A 14,330-nucleotide genomic window follows, 5' to 3' on the forward strand; every position below is an offset into this window, starting at 1 on the left:
AATATGCCGCTTCTATGATGAGCTGCATGCTATTTTAAGGGGTTCAGCCACCACTACCCCAACTGTGTTGTTTGACTCCTTCAAGGGAGAGGGAGGCAACATGGAAGCAGGTTTTGGGGATGAGGAAGATGAGAAGGAGGAGGTTGTAGATAGCTCACAGCAAGCAAGTGGAGAAACCGGTTTTCCCGACAGCCAGGAACTGTTTCTCACCCTGGACCTGGAGCCAGTACCCCCTGAACCAACCCACGGCTGCCTCCCGGACCCGCCAGGTGGAGAATGGACTTCTGGTGAGTGTACCTGTTTAAATAGTATACATGGTTTAAAAGCAAGATTGTTTAATGATTAATTTGCCTTGGCATTTGCGGCCAGTACAGCTACAGGAAAAGTCTGTTAACATGTCTGGGGATGGAGCGGAAATCCTCCATGGAATCTCCATAAAGTTCTCCTGGATGTACTCCCAAAGCCTTTGCAAAAGGTTTCTGGGGAGGGCAGCCTTATTCCGTCCACCATGATAGGACACTTTACCACGCCAGGCCAGTAGCACGTACTCGGGAATCATTGTAGAACAAAGCATTGCAGTGTATGTTTGCTGGCGTTCAAACAACATCCATTCTTTATCTCTCTATGTTATCCTCAGGAGAGTATCATTCATGGTCACCTGGTTGAAATAAGGTGCTTTTCTTAAGGGGACATTCAGAGGTGCCCGTTCCCCCGGGGCTGTTTGCCTGTGGCTGAAGAGAAATGTTCCCTGCTGTTAGCCACGTGGTGGGGGGAGGAGGAATGGGGGAGGGATTAGCCACGCACTGAGGGGAGGCAAAATGTGACCTTGTAACGAAAGCACACGTGCTATGTATGTACTGTTAACAGCAAGGTTTACCGTGAGAGAGTGTACCCATTGTTCTATCAAATGTGTCTTTTTAAATACCACTGTACCCTTTTTTTCTCTCCACCAGCTACATGTGTTTCAAGGATCACAGGATCTTCTCCTTCCCAGAGGCTAGCGAAGATCAGAAGGCGAAAAAAACGCACTCATGATGAAATGTTCTCTGAGCTCATGCTGTCCTCCCACACTGACAGAGCACAGATGAATGCGTCGAGGCAGACAATGTCAGAGTGTAGGAAAGCACAAAATGAATGCGAGAAGAGGTGGCGGGCTGAAGAGAGTAAGTGGTGGGCTGAAGATGAGAGGAGGCGGATTCAATGCTGAGGCTGCTGGAGGATCAAACTAATATGCTCCAGTGTATGGTTGAGCTGCAGGAAAGGCAGCTGTAGCACAGACGGCTGCTACAGCCCCTGTGTAACCAACCACCCTCCTCCCCAAGTTCCAAAGCCTCCTCACCCAGATGCCCAAGAATGCGGTGGGGTGGCCTCCGGCCACCCAGCCACTCCACCCCAGAGGATTGCCCAAGCAACAGAAGGCTGGCATTCAATAAGTGTTAAAGTGCTGTGTGGCCTTGTCCTTCCCTCCTCCACCACCCCACCCGGTTATTCCCTTCTCCACCAACCCTCCCGGGCTACGTTGGCAGTTATCCTACCATTTGTGTGATGAATTAATAAAGACTGCATGAATTTGAAGCAACAATGACTTTATTGCCTCTGACAGCAGTGATCGAAGGGGGGAGGAGAGGGTGGTTAGCTTACAGGGAAGTAGAATGAAAGAGTGAACCAAGGCGTGGGGGAGGTTTCATCAAGGAGAAAAACAGAACTTTCACACCGTAGCCTGGCCAGTCATGAAACTGGTTTTCAAAGCTTCTCTTTTGCGTACCGCACCCTCCTGTGCTCTTCTAACCACCCTGGTGTCTGGCTGCACGTAACCAGCAGCCAGGCGATTTGCCTCAACCTCCCACCCCGCCATAAACGTCTCCCCCTTACTCTCACAGATATTGTGGAGCACACACCAAGCAGTAATAACAGTGGGAATATTGGTTTCGCTGAGGTCTAACCGAGTCAGTAAACTGCGCCAGCGCACTTTTAAACATCCAAATGCACATTCTACAACCATTCTGCACTTGCTCAGCCTGTAGTTCAGCTCCTGACTACTGTCCAGGCTGCCTGTGTATGGCTTCATGAGCCATGGCATTAAGGGGTAGGCTGGGTCCCCAAGGATACATATAGGCATTTCAACATCCCCAACGGTTATTTTCTGGTCTGGGAAGAAAGTCCCTTCCTGCAGCTTTTGAAACAGACCAGAGTTCCTGAAGGTGCGAGCGTCATATACCTTTCCCGGCCATCCCACGTTGATGTTGGTGAAACGTCCCTTGTGATCCTAGTGCTTGCAGCACTATTGAAAAGTACCCCCTGCGGTTTATGTACTCGCCGGCTTGGTGCTCCGGTGCCAAGATAGGGATATGGGTTCCGTCTATGGCCCCACCACAGTTAGGGAATCCCATTGCAGCAAAGCCATCCACTATGACCTGCACATTTCCCAGGGTCACTACCCTTGATATCAGCAGATCTTTGATTGCGTTGGCTACTTGCATCACAGCAGTCCCCACAGTAGATTTGCCCACTCCAAATTGATTCCCGACTGACCGGTAGCTGTCTGGCGTTGCAAGCTTCCACAAGGCTATTGCCATTCGCTTCTCAACTGTGAGGGCTGCTCTCATCTTGGTATTCTTGCACCTCAGGGCAGGGGAAAGCAAGTCACAAAGTTCCATGAAAGTGCCCTTACACATGCGAAAGTTTCGCAGCCACTGGGAATCGTCCCAGACCTGCAACACTATGCGGTCCCACTAGTCTGTGCTAGTTTCCCGAGCCCATAATCGGCGTTCCACGGTGTGAACCTGCCCCATTAGCACCATGATGCCCACATTACCAGGGCCCGTGCTTTGAGAGAAGCCTGTGTCCATGTCCTCATCACCGCGCTGACGTTGCCTACTCGCCCAGTTTCGCTTTGCCAGGTTCTGGTGCTGCATATACTGTTGGATAACACGCGTGGTGTTTAATGTGCTCCTAATTGCCAAAGTGATCTGAGCGGGCTCCATGCTTGCCATGGTATGGTGTCTGCACAGGTAACCCAGGAAAAAAAGTGCAAAACGATTGCCTGCCATTGCTTTCACGGTGGAAGGGCCTGACAACATGTACCCAGAACCACCCACAACAATGTTTTTGCCCCCTTAGGCATTGGGATCTCAACCCAGAATTCCAATGGGCGGCGGAGACTGCGGGAACTGTGGGATAGCTACCCACAATGCAATGCTCCAGAAGTCTACTCTAGCCTCGGTACTGTGGAAGCACTCCACCAAGTTAATGCACTTAGAGCATTTTGTGTGGGGACACACACAATCGACTGTATAAAAACAATTTCTAAAAAACCGACTTCTATAAATTCGACCTAATTTCATAGTGTAGACATACCCTTATTGTAGGATTAAGGGTGTAAAACCTTACGTTGGCCAAATAGTAATTCAGTTAGTGTCTGAAAGCCAATCAAGATCTTTTAATGAAAGGTATTGAAGTAATAACAACATAAAATAATAATAATAAATAATAAAACAAAAAATCAAGGTCTGTCTCCCTTTATTGGTTCTGAGTTGCCTTAATATAGTCGGGGAAAGGCAAAGCTGATCTTTCAGTGAAGTGTGTCTAGTGATTACAGAAGGGGATTGGGAGCCTACATTCTATTTCTGGCTCTGCCACTGACATATTATATAATGTTGGGAAAGTCACCTAACTCATCTGAAAAATATCAGTCTCCCTTAAAGAGTGTTGTGAGGGTTGATGAATTAATGTTTGTAAAGCTTTATGAGATCATCAAATTAAAGATATAACAGGATGTACAAAATAAACTAAACTGAGGTCATTCAACAATTTAAGTAACTTTACTCGTGAGTATTAAGATTTACAAATATACCCAAAGGAGATGCTAATGCAAGGGTGGGCAAACTATAGCCCAGTAGCCGCATCCGGCCCTTCAGACGTTTTAATCCATCCCTCGAGCTCCCGCTGGGGAGTGGGATCTGGGGCTTGCCCCACTCTGGCGCGCCAGCCAGGGACTTGCCCCACTCCACGCGTGCTGTGGCTCCATGCAGGTCCCGGAAGCAGGGGCATATCCCCCCTCTGGTTCCTATATGTAGGGCAGCCAGGGGCTCTGCATGCTGCCCCCACCCCAAGCACCACCCCTGCCATAGGCGGCGAGTTATATGGACCTATGGTGCCCATGCTCCACCAATATTCAGGAATGTAGGCCCGGCTCCACCAATGTTTGGGCTTATATTTTCAGAGCCGTCCCGTCCATAGGATGGGCCAGGGCAACCGCCCCAGGCCCCATGCTCTGGGGGCCCCACGCTTCAGGGGCATCTGGGGGGGGGGTTGTGAGGGGCCTGGCTCCAGCAGCAGTGAGGGAGCCAGCCCCAGCCCGCCCCGCCTCTTCCCGCTCCAGCTCTGACCCCGCCCCACCTCCACTCCACTCCTTGCCCCAAATCCCCGCTCCACCTGTTTCCGGCTTCTGCCCCCTCCCCCAAGCAACGCTAGGAGCCGGCGGTGGGCAGGCTGGGGCCGGGTTGCTCGCTGCTGCTGGCACCAGGTCCCCCACTAACCTCGCAGGCTGCCCTGGACCCCGCATAGCCCTGTAACATGGGGCTTCCCAAAGCACAGGGCCTGGGGCGGTTGCCCCGGTCTGCCCTATGGATGGCATAGCTCTGCTTGGACCTATTCTGGGCACCACCAAAAATTATATAAACCTGGTGTCCATGATCCCCCGCAGCTCCCATTGGCTGGGAACCATGGCCAATGGGAGCTGCAGGGGCAGCACCTGCGGAAGGGTCAGCACGCCAAGCAGCCTGTGCCTCCGCGTAGAAGCCAGAGTGGGGACATGCCGCTGCTTCCGGGAGCTGCTTAAGGTAAGCACCACCTGGAGCCTGATACATTGTCTTCTCATTTTTAAAAAAATAAAGGTTGAACTGAAGTAGTTAGAACATACTGTCTGTCCTGTTCTTTGTGAACTTAATGAATTAGAAAGTGCCATCAAGTGCACAAAGTATACAACTGAAAAAAAGAAAAGGAGTACTTGTGGCACCTTAGAGACTAACAAATTTATTTGAGCATAAGCATCCGATGAAGTGAGCTGTAGCTCACGAAAGCTTTTGTTAGTCTCTAAGGTACCACAAGTACTCCTTTTCTTTTTGTGAATACAGACTAACATGGCTGCTACTCTGAAACTGAAAAAAAATTATCCTCTAATCTCTGTCAATTATAGTAATCTTAGGTATGGTTCATAACAATAAGTATAATATTCAGCCTGAAGCATAACTTTTCAGTTATGACATCCTTTTAAGTCACTCAGATTCCAGTCTGACAAAGACTCAAGCTGTGTGCATAATTTTATGCAAATGAGTATTCTTGGGCCTTGTCTGCACAAGGAATTTGTACCAGTTTAACTAAATTTGGTTTTTAAATCCATGTATTTAAACCAGTTCATATACTTATTTGAGCTAAATCAACATAAACCAATTGTAAACTGATTTGTGTGTGTCCAGAGAGGGCTTTGTTTTTTTTAAATCCATTTAGCTAAATTGGTACAATTTTAATTAAACTAAGGCTACTTTTGTGTTTAGACAACACTAAGACTACATATGTGCGTGGAGTTACGTACATGTTTAAATCTTTGCAATATCAGGGGTCTAATCTTAAGGAAGGCATTGTAGATATCTGAGTTTAAACAAAATTTAGTCTTTTTTTCTGGTTTAAATTTTGTTTTGAAAATGTGTTCTCTACTTAAAAACGACTTGACTGAGTTTAAACTATATATTGTAGTGACACAGTATAAGGAAGCAATAGTATTTGCATACCAGTTTTGGTTTCCTTTTACTGGTTTACAAGACTGTCATTTTCTTTAGTGTAATTACATCCTGACTGAACTTTTGATTCTCAGCTTTATTTACTCTAATTTTTGAGACCCTGAACAACAGAGTATCCTTTTCTTTGTCATTATGTGCACTTTCTAGATTCTCAAATAACACTTAGTTTCAAATACAAATAAACCTATATTTTCCCTTGGAGGTAAGGAATTCAGTGGATTCATATCTGTTAAAACAGATTTCTGTGAACTCTAATTGCACAGAGAGAGAACAAGAGAGGGAAGTGGTTACGTTTTTATTTATAAAGAATTTCTGAAACTCTACCGCAAAGAAACTCGACAGAAAATAAAACAAAATAGCCCTTGAGGAGAAGACAAGGAACTGAGCTAGTCCTTTCTTAGGTTTTAGCTTCCAGTGAACTTTTTTCAAATATTAATGTACAAAGAAACATTGCACAAACAGTTAGCTGTGAACCACATGACTATAATTCCACTGAATTGCTGCTGGTGACATCTTCAACTCAAGAGCAAAACTAAGGTTCAGTCTTACAACCTTCATCTATTTCAGTAATCATCAATTACAAGAATACTTCAGATTAGGAGCCTGAAGCTATGTGGAAATTCAGCTTTCAAAACTGAGAGTCAGTCTATTTTATCTTAGTCTGAACACCCACCATCAGTTGGGGCTCTTTCCTCAAATCAGTGGGATCTAGCCCTGGTTAATCCTGATATAAGTCCATCAAGTGCAGAGTACTAGAGGTGTAATCTTCGGCCCTGTCTATACTATTAAAGTTAGTGTGTAGTTTTGATACAGGCACACAATAATAGATTACTTAAGAACCATACACTCACCTCCACATACTTCAAATACTCTAAAGCAGTGGTTCTCAACCTCTCCAGACTACTGTACCTAGGGTGACCAGATAGAAAGTGTGAAAAATCGGGACGGGGTGAGGGGTAATAGGTGCTTATGTAAGAAAAAGCTCCAAAAATTGGGACTGTCCTTATAAAATCAGGACATCTGGTCACCCTAACTGTACCCCTTTCAGGAGTCTGATTTGTCTTGCGTACTCCAAGTTTCACCTCACTTAAAAACTACTGCTTACAAAATTAGACAATACACAAGTGTCTCAGTCACTATTACTAAAGCTGTGAGTCTCTCACAGAGGTCACAGAAGTCACGGATTCTGTGACTTTCTGGGACCTCTGTGACTTCTGCAGCGGCCAGGGGGGCTGGCCCGGCGGCTGCCTGAGCAGCTCAGGCAGCCCAAGGGCCAGTCGCACTGGCCATTGCTCAGGCCATCACGTCTCGCCTCCCCCAACAGCAGCAGGAATTTGTGTACGGGAGGGGGCTCAGGGCTGGGGCGTGGGTTGGGGCATGTGAGGGGGTGAAGTGTCCGGTCAGCGCTTACCTCGGGGGGCAACTGGAAACGGCAACATGTCCCTTGGCTCCTAGGCAGAGGTGTGGCCAGGCAGTTCCTAGCCAATGAGAGCTGCGGAGCTGGCCTTGGGGTGAGGGTAGCATGCAGAGCCCCCCTAGCCACGCCACGGCCTAGGAGCTGAGGGACATGTCACCACTCACAGGGAGCTGCACAGAGCCAGGTAGGGAGCCTACCTGCCCCACCAAACCCCTCCCTCAGCAGCAGTGGGGGTCCCGGGCCATGCACCACAGCCTCTCCACCCCAGCAGCTGCGGGGGTCCCGGGCCACCCCCTGCCTCCCGCTCCTCGCCAGCACCCGCAGCGCCCTTGGGCTGCCCCCCGCCCCAGAGCACCCAAGATTTAGTAAAGGATATATAGAACAAAATCATGGACAGGTCATGGTCCGTGAATTTTTGTTTACTGCCCATGACCAGTCCATTACTTTTACTAAAAATACCCATGCCTAAAACGTAGCTTTAACTATTACTGAAAAACTGCTTACTTTCTCATTTTGTCAATATGAAATTCTATTTTGTACTGACTTTGCTAGTGCTTTTGGTGTAGCCTGTTGTAAAATTAGCCAAATATTTAGATGAGTTGATGTACCCCCTGGAAGACCTCTGAATACCCCAGGGGTATGCGTACCCCTGGTTGAGAACCATTGCTCTAAAGAGCCCTGGAACGAGATCCGTATCATTCCATATGTACCTTTATAGATTGTATGAAATGAAGCAGGGCTTTAATACTGATCTCTACATACCATATATATCCTCACAGATCATATTCCACATAAATTTCCACAGGATCTCACATATATTGATGTGGGTCATACAAGAAAGCTAGGTAAAGTGAGAAATTTCTACTCAACTTTACTACCATGCATACATACAGAGCCTATGGGAACACTGAGCATTCAAACACTGAATGAGAATTTCCACTCAGCTATACGTGCAAACATACATCAATACCAAGAGAATTTTGAACCAATGCCCATGTGGACAATCACAGTCTACACAATCTAACAGGAGAACAGGAAGTCTGAATCCCAAAGAATAAGCAATTGAATCAACTGGTTGTATACAATGTTATTGTGTTTATGTCGAGTAATGTCTTTTATAAAATTTTATGATGTTCTGAACTTAGTGATCATGATGAGATATGTATACACTCTGTGCTTATGTCTTTATGTATATAAAAACTCTGCTCATAATCCGAGCTGCAATATTTAGCTAACCTTTGCTTCCACTCTGCCACAGAGGGGATCCAGCATTCACAGACAACCCTCAGCCTTCAAGATTGTCCCTCCCTTTTGGATGAAGACTTGTGTTTGAAGCCTCCTTTTAAAAAGGACTTTCTCCCTTTTTTTCTTCCCCCTCCTCTCTTCCAGCATGGTGACACATAGTTAGAGTGACCACATTTCCCAAAGGGAAAATGAGACACCACACAGGGCAGGCGCGAGCTGCTTTCCCGAGCCATGCCCCATCTCCCCACTCTGCGCGTGGGGCTGGCCCATTCCCAGCTCCCTCTATTCCTCCGGCACATGGGCTGGCTCGTGCCCTGCCCCCCCCCTCTCCCACACACATGGGGCTGATCTGAGTCGCTGGCCTGAGCCCTGCTTCCCCCATGCCCAGAGCTCTCGTACAAGCCCAGCCTACTCGCTATGTGGGGCTGGCATCTCTGATCACTCAAACCCTGCCTGCCCCCTGTGCAGCTGGTGTTGCTGCGTTCTCAAACCCTGACTCCCACCAGATGGCTGGCATCGCTGCTCACTGGAGCCCTGTTTCTCCCCACCCCACAGGGCTGGCATTACCACTTGCCCACCTGTACATTCCTCTGTGCCCCGCTAGGGGAGCGCACCCCACTTTTGGGGCAAAAAAATGGTGCAAACTCTTTTGGCAAGAGCAAATGGGATAAATGCACACTTTTGCCAAAAAAGTCAGGACGGCTGGGACAAGGCTTAATAAAGGGACTGTCCCGACCAAAAATGGAAGTATAGTCAAATTACTCATGGTTATTTAAAGTGGAGAAATTTTATGGACCACCATCTTTCTTTTCCTGGGTTTTACAATGTTATGTGCTTTGAGTTAGTCCCCCCTGGTTAGGGAGGCAACCCCTCCCTGCCTAGTTGACCAGCGCCCTGTTGTGAGGTGGAGCTGAATGCTGCAGCGCAAATTATGAGCACGGTTTTCTATATACATAAATAAGCACAGTGTGTATACATATCTCACAATGACCACCAAGTTCAGAACACCACACACTATCATAAAAGACACGACTTGACATATTTGTACACACAACATTGTATGCAACCAGTTGATTCAATTGCTTACATTGGGTTCAGATCTCCTGTTCTTCCCTTGGGGTGTCTGGACCCTGATTGTCACAAGATGCATTAAATAATTTTTAAAACCTTTATGATTCAACCAATATCTGCATTTGTACAGCACCTTGCATAATAAGATCCTGTCCCATGACTAGGACTCGTAGGTGTTATTGCAATACAAATAAATAAAAATACTAATAAATAGGTTGTCTCCAGACAGCTGTGACCTAGTGACCATACCCCTGGCAAAATTCAAATTTCTATCACTTTCTATTAAAGCACAAGAGCTGTTAAACATTTGTAATACTGTATTACTCTCTTCCTACTCAGAATTGGCTGAATGTCAGTGACTACAAAATAAAGCAGTATGTACTGCCATACTAGAATGCATTAGAAAAATTTCTTCAATTATCTAACAAAAACCATGTAAAGTGAATACCAACCTGCACAATATCCAAAACCATACCAGCAGAAACAGTTCCAAATCCTGCTAACAAAAATGGTACAAGTATCTGTAATGCCATAATACTACTGGACTCCTTTGGCTGCTTTCTGCTCCTTTCCACAATGGCATCTTCATCACCATCACTAGACAAGTTGTCATCCTGCAATATGGCATCTGTTTCTGACGTGTCCATCCCATCACAATAATTATAACTGGCAAAGTCATCATACTTTGGACTACAGCTAGATGGACTGTGTCCGTTACTACCATGAAAAGCTGGTTCTGAGAAGCGATGGTACTCCATGTGTTGATCCGATCTAACATTAAAATTGTGTCCTGTGTGTTGTAATCCATCTTGCCAGACACCATTCACTTTTTTATGTCGCTCTTCCTGCTTTTTGTGGTAAACAATTGGAACCATACTCAACAGCAGGTTCAGAAACTTGTCAGACTGAATTGTATTTAGATTTATAGTCCAATTTACAAAACTTTCTCCACCATAAGCTTTACCATTTATTTTGGTAGTGGTAGATCTTCCTTTACAGTTAGTCATAGTGTTACAAAATACTACGGGGAAGATCACTGTTCTCTAAACTTCAGTGAAGAAACACAGCTGATGAGTCAACAACAGCCACACAATCATTGATTTTAAAATCAAATAAATCAAATGTGGAAAATGTTATGTAGAAAATGTTCTTTTCATGGATCTTAGATCTTGAGCAATTCCACAACCGAGTTTGGATCTGGAAAAAAAAAATTCAGTAGTTTGATTGTGTGTATGTATCTATTATTATTATTATTAAAACAAATAGAAAAGATATATCAAAGCCTACATTCTCATGTTACTACTGTATCATATAGGGCAGTGACATGAAGGAATTTGAATCCAGCTTGGTCCTTCATAGGCTAAGAAGCAGAGATGACTCAAAACTCTTGGGGGGGGGGGCATGTGACTGCCCCATACATCATCTCTGGCCCCTTTCCCACTCCCCCTGCACCTCCCACACCCGGTCCAAGCCAGCACCACCTTGCCCCTACTCCCCTCATAGCTCCTTCCTCACTTCTCCCATCGCCTCCCCACTGCAGGCGTTGGCCAGAGTGGGCTCTGGACACCTACTACCGAGCAGGTAACTGAGGCTGCAGGTGAGGAAGGGATGGGACTCAGAGGGCTTCCCCACACTCTCTCTGGCAGAGCTGTGCTGCCAGCCCCATCTCACTTCCCTGCTCTGGGTGCCTCACAGAGGGGCTCAGTGGGAGCACTAGGTGCAGGTGCCTTTCCCAGGCATGTCCCCCTCAGCCGCACTCAGCCAGACTCTCACCCTAGCAGAAATCTGGGGGGACATATGACCCCGCATGCCTCCCTCCCACATGTCGCCTCTGATGAGAAGGAAGAGGTTAGGATAAACCTCTAAATTCTTGGATTGCATGGAACTGTTACTATAATGGTGCCTGATTGAGCTGGGTGGGAAGCAGTCCCGCTGAAGGTTTGTGTCGTCAAAAGAAGCTATGTCAACATCCTGGTGGAAAGATGAGCAGGGATATATACCTGGTAGATGGCTTGTGCTGCACCTTGTACAAGAATGAACCAGGAGTTGGAGAAGAAGGAAAATGGCCAGCCCAGTGATTTAGTAGTGGGTCAAGGAACTATCATATAGGAAAATTTTATTTTTGATATCTAGCCTGGTCCTTTGTTTCTGGGAAGCAAATGGCTTGAATCTACCTCTGGTGATCCTTCTGGCTGACACAGATATAACAACAAGCAGCTCTGAATGAAGCTAGCCATGCCTGCCTCACCTGGCCAAACATGAGATTGAGGAAGATCAGAGAGAAATAGCAGGGATCATCAGTGTTTGCAGGTCCTTGAGAGGGAAATGATGTTGGGGAAAATATGGATTTTTATGAAGCCAGGAGGATAAACCCAAGTTCCTGACCTAGCTGTTCAGCCCATAAGGATCCTTATTTTCAGATGGTAAGCCTCAAGAAAACATTTTGAGTTGGGGAGGCCTTATCAGTTGATTGTCCACACCACTATGCCAAAATGACAAACCACTATCGATTTCTAAAATTTAACACAATGCTCATTTAAAACCTGACTTACTGAAGTTATTATTAGCCAAACACACAGATTAAGATAGGTATAATTCAATGTTTTTATGCATAAGTAAGTGTATGGTACATATTTTCATAATGTTAGATGTACAGTATATGTATTATAAGAGAAGATCTTTTTAAAGAAAGTTGCAGACTTTGCTTTGTAACAGTTTAACTGAACATATATGCCAGTAACAACAACTGAATCTAAAACAGAGCAACAAGTTTAGTTCTCGTTTGCAGCTTAACAAACAGCTATGCAAACAAATGTTGCTATATTCAGAAGCAACATAAGCCATTCTTTAGAGTGTCCTTATGGTCAGAAAAATTACAAATGTTACCAGTGTTATGCATCAACCAAACTGCAGCTCAGCCTGATTTTAGAATACTTATTGTTGATGATTAATGGCTTTGGGTACTATTACAATGGAAAGTCACTTTTGCAGTCAACGAGGCAATCTAGTTTTCTGATTAAAAAATCTCCAGTAAGTGTACTTCACCATGCAGTTTATAAAAAATTAAGAGAAAGGTTAAAAATCCTATTCTACCTCCCCGCTCTCTTTTTTGAGGGGTGAGGAACAGGGAAAAAAGAGAGAAGAAACTAACATCTCATGTCTCTTTTTTTCCATATTACTTCTCTTCATCTGTAAGATATTTACAAAGGAGGCTGCACATTTTACAGTTATATCTCCTTTCCCCTTACAAGTTCTATTACCAACTCAGCTACTGACTTCTTGTCTAATCTTGACACATCACTTAGGCCAAAGTTTTGCCTAACTTAAAACACTTAGGACCTTAGTCTCAGAGCTACTGAGCACCGGTACCTCTCACTAACTACAACTGGAATCAGACACTTTTTAAAGTTTGGGCCTTAACATCTGTGTACCTCAGTTACCCAATCTGTCAAACTGCAATAATACTTATCTTTGTCAATCACTTAGAGATGGTCTCATGAAAGCCACTGCGGAAGTGCAAAATACAATCATAACCTCCAGCTGCACTCAAAGGAGCCAGTACCCTCTGGGGACCTGAGTGCTGTGTTTCCCATAGCTTTGGGGACTCATATTTCTTTCTAGTCAAAAGCACTCATACAATATTCATACCAACATTTCTATATTTACCTTTTTAAGATTTGTTTAATCATCCATACATATAATTAGATACAGTTAAAAAAAATTAATGTATAACCAGTAACAGTGAAACCCAGAAAGAATCTCCAGCAGATACTGATAAGATCTTGGCATTTTGAATCTTCTTATTTTATTCACTGTAAATCAGTGGCAACTAATCATTGTATAATTTGAGGATAGTGGAAATTCTCTGAGATTACCAGATGATATTCTAATTGACAACTGTAAGCTTTACTTCAGGTTAGAACACGGCTTAATTTTTCTTCTAACTTCTAATTCAAGCCTCACCAATAAACAGATTCTGCTGTTGGAAAATAGTTAACAATTCTGTTGATTATGCACAAGACATAAAAAAACAAAAAATTCAACTAACTCTTCCATATTGTAGTTTTATAATGACTATGTAGTGTTAAAAGGAGTAAGACTATATGGTTCTTATATATAAGCAGAGCAATTACAGGGATGTGATTTTTACATTGTAATTTTTCTGACATTGTTGACAACACAAAGGGATCAGTTACACATTTAATATACAAGCCATAAACCTGGCTACACTGAATTCCTTTAGACATCCCCATGATGAGGAATGCAAATGAGCTCACCTAGTTCAACAGTAATTGAAGCATTTACTTCCAAAAACCAACATCTGCTCCTGATGAAGTTGAGAAAATTGTAGTTCATAAAAGTATGAACCAACCTCATGTTATAGCCCTACCGGTTAAAATAAGGTCACAGTGCAAATAGATGCTATTGAGGCCAGCACGCCATTAGTAGAGTGAGCCTTTGGACACTCAAACACAAGGTCATCAGCAGTCATATTATGACATGACACTTATACATCCTTTGAGCCAAGATGACTTCACCCTTAAATGTTTCTCCAGATCCCACAAATACTAACTTTCTAAACAGCTCTTAACATCAAAGGTATGTAAACTAATCTTTTCAGGATGACTATGGAGATTTGTCTAAAAGACAGGCAGTTGTACTGGCTAATCAAAATGAAAATCTGATACTACTTTTGTCAGAAATTTGAGGTGGTGGGGGGCAAGACAGGCCTAAGTGCCACCTTGTCTTTCTGGAGTATAATATAAATTGGAAAGGCCATCAGGGTCTGAAGCTCTGAA

General features: G+C 44.7%; 1 protein-coding gene across 3 annotated transcripts in view; it reads right to left on the reverse strand.

Moving 5' to 3' along the window:
• SLC41A2 (solute carrier family 41 member 2) overlaps positions 1-14,330 on the reverse strand; it is a 90,130-nt gene that overhangs the window by 64,762 nt on the left and 11,038 nt on the right. For 2 of the 3 annotated variants that reach the window (XM_075123310.1, XM_048831823.2), the window contains exon 2: positions 9,984-10,728. The exons of the other annotated variant lie outside the window; for it this stretch is intronic. In XM_075123310.1, the coding sequence (XP_074979411.1) occupies positions 9,984-10,538 (555 nt within the window). In that variant the 5' untranslated portion in view covers positions 10,539-10,728. The remainder of the gene's footprint in view (positions 1-9,983; positions 10,729-14,330) is intronic. 3 annotated transcript variants of the gene reach the window in all.

Source organism: Caretta caretta, chromosome 1, assembly GCF_965140235.1.
Source record: "Caretta caretta isolate rCarCar2 chromosome 1, rCarCar1.hap1, whole genome shotgun sequence".
Lineage (NCBI taxonomy): Eukaryota > Metazoa > Chordata > Testudines > Cheloniidae > Caretta > Caretta caretta.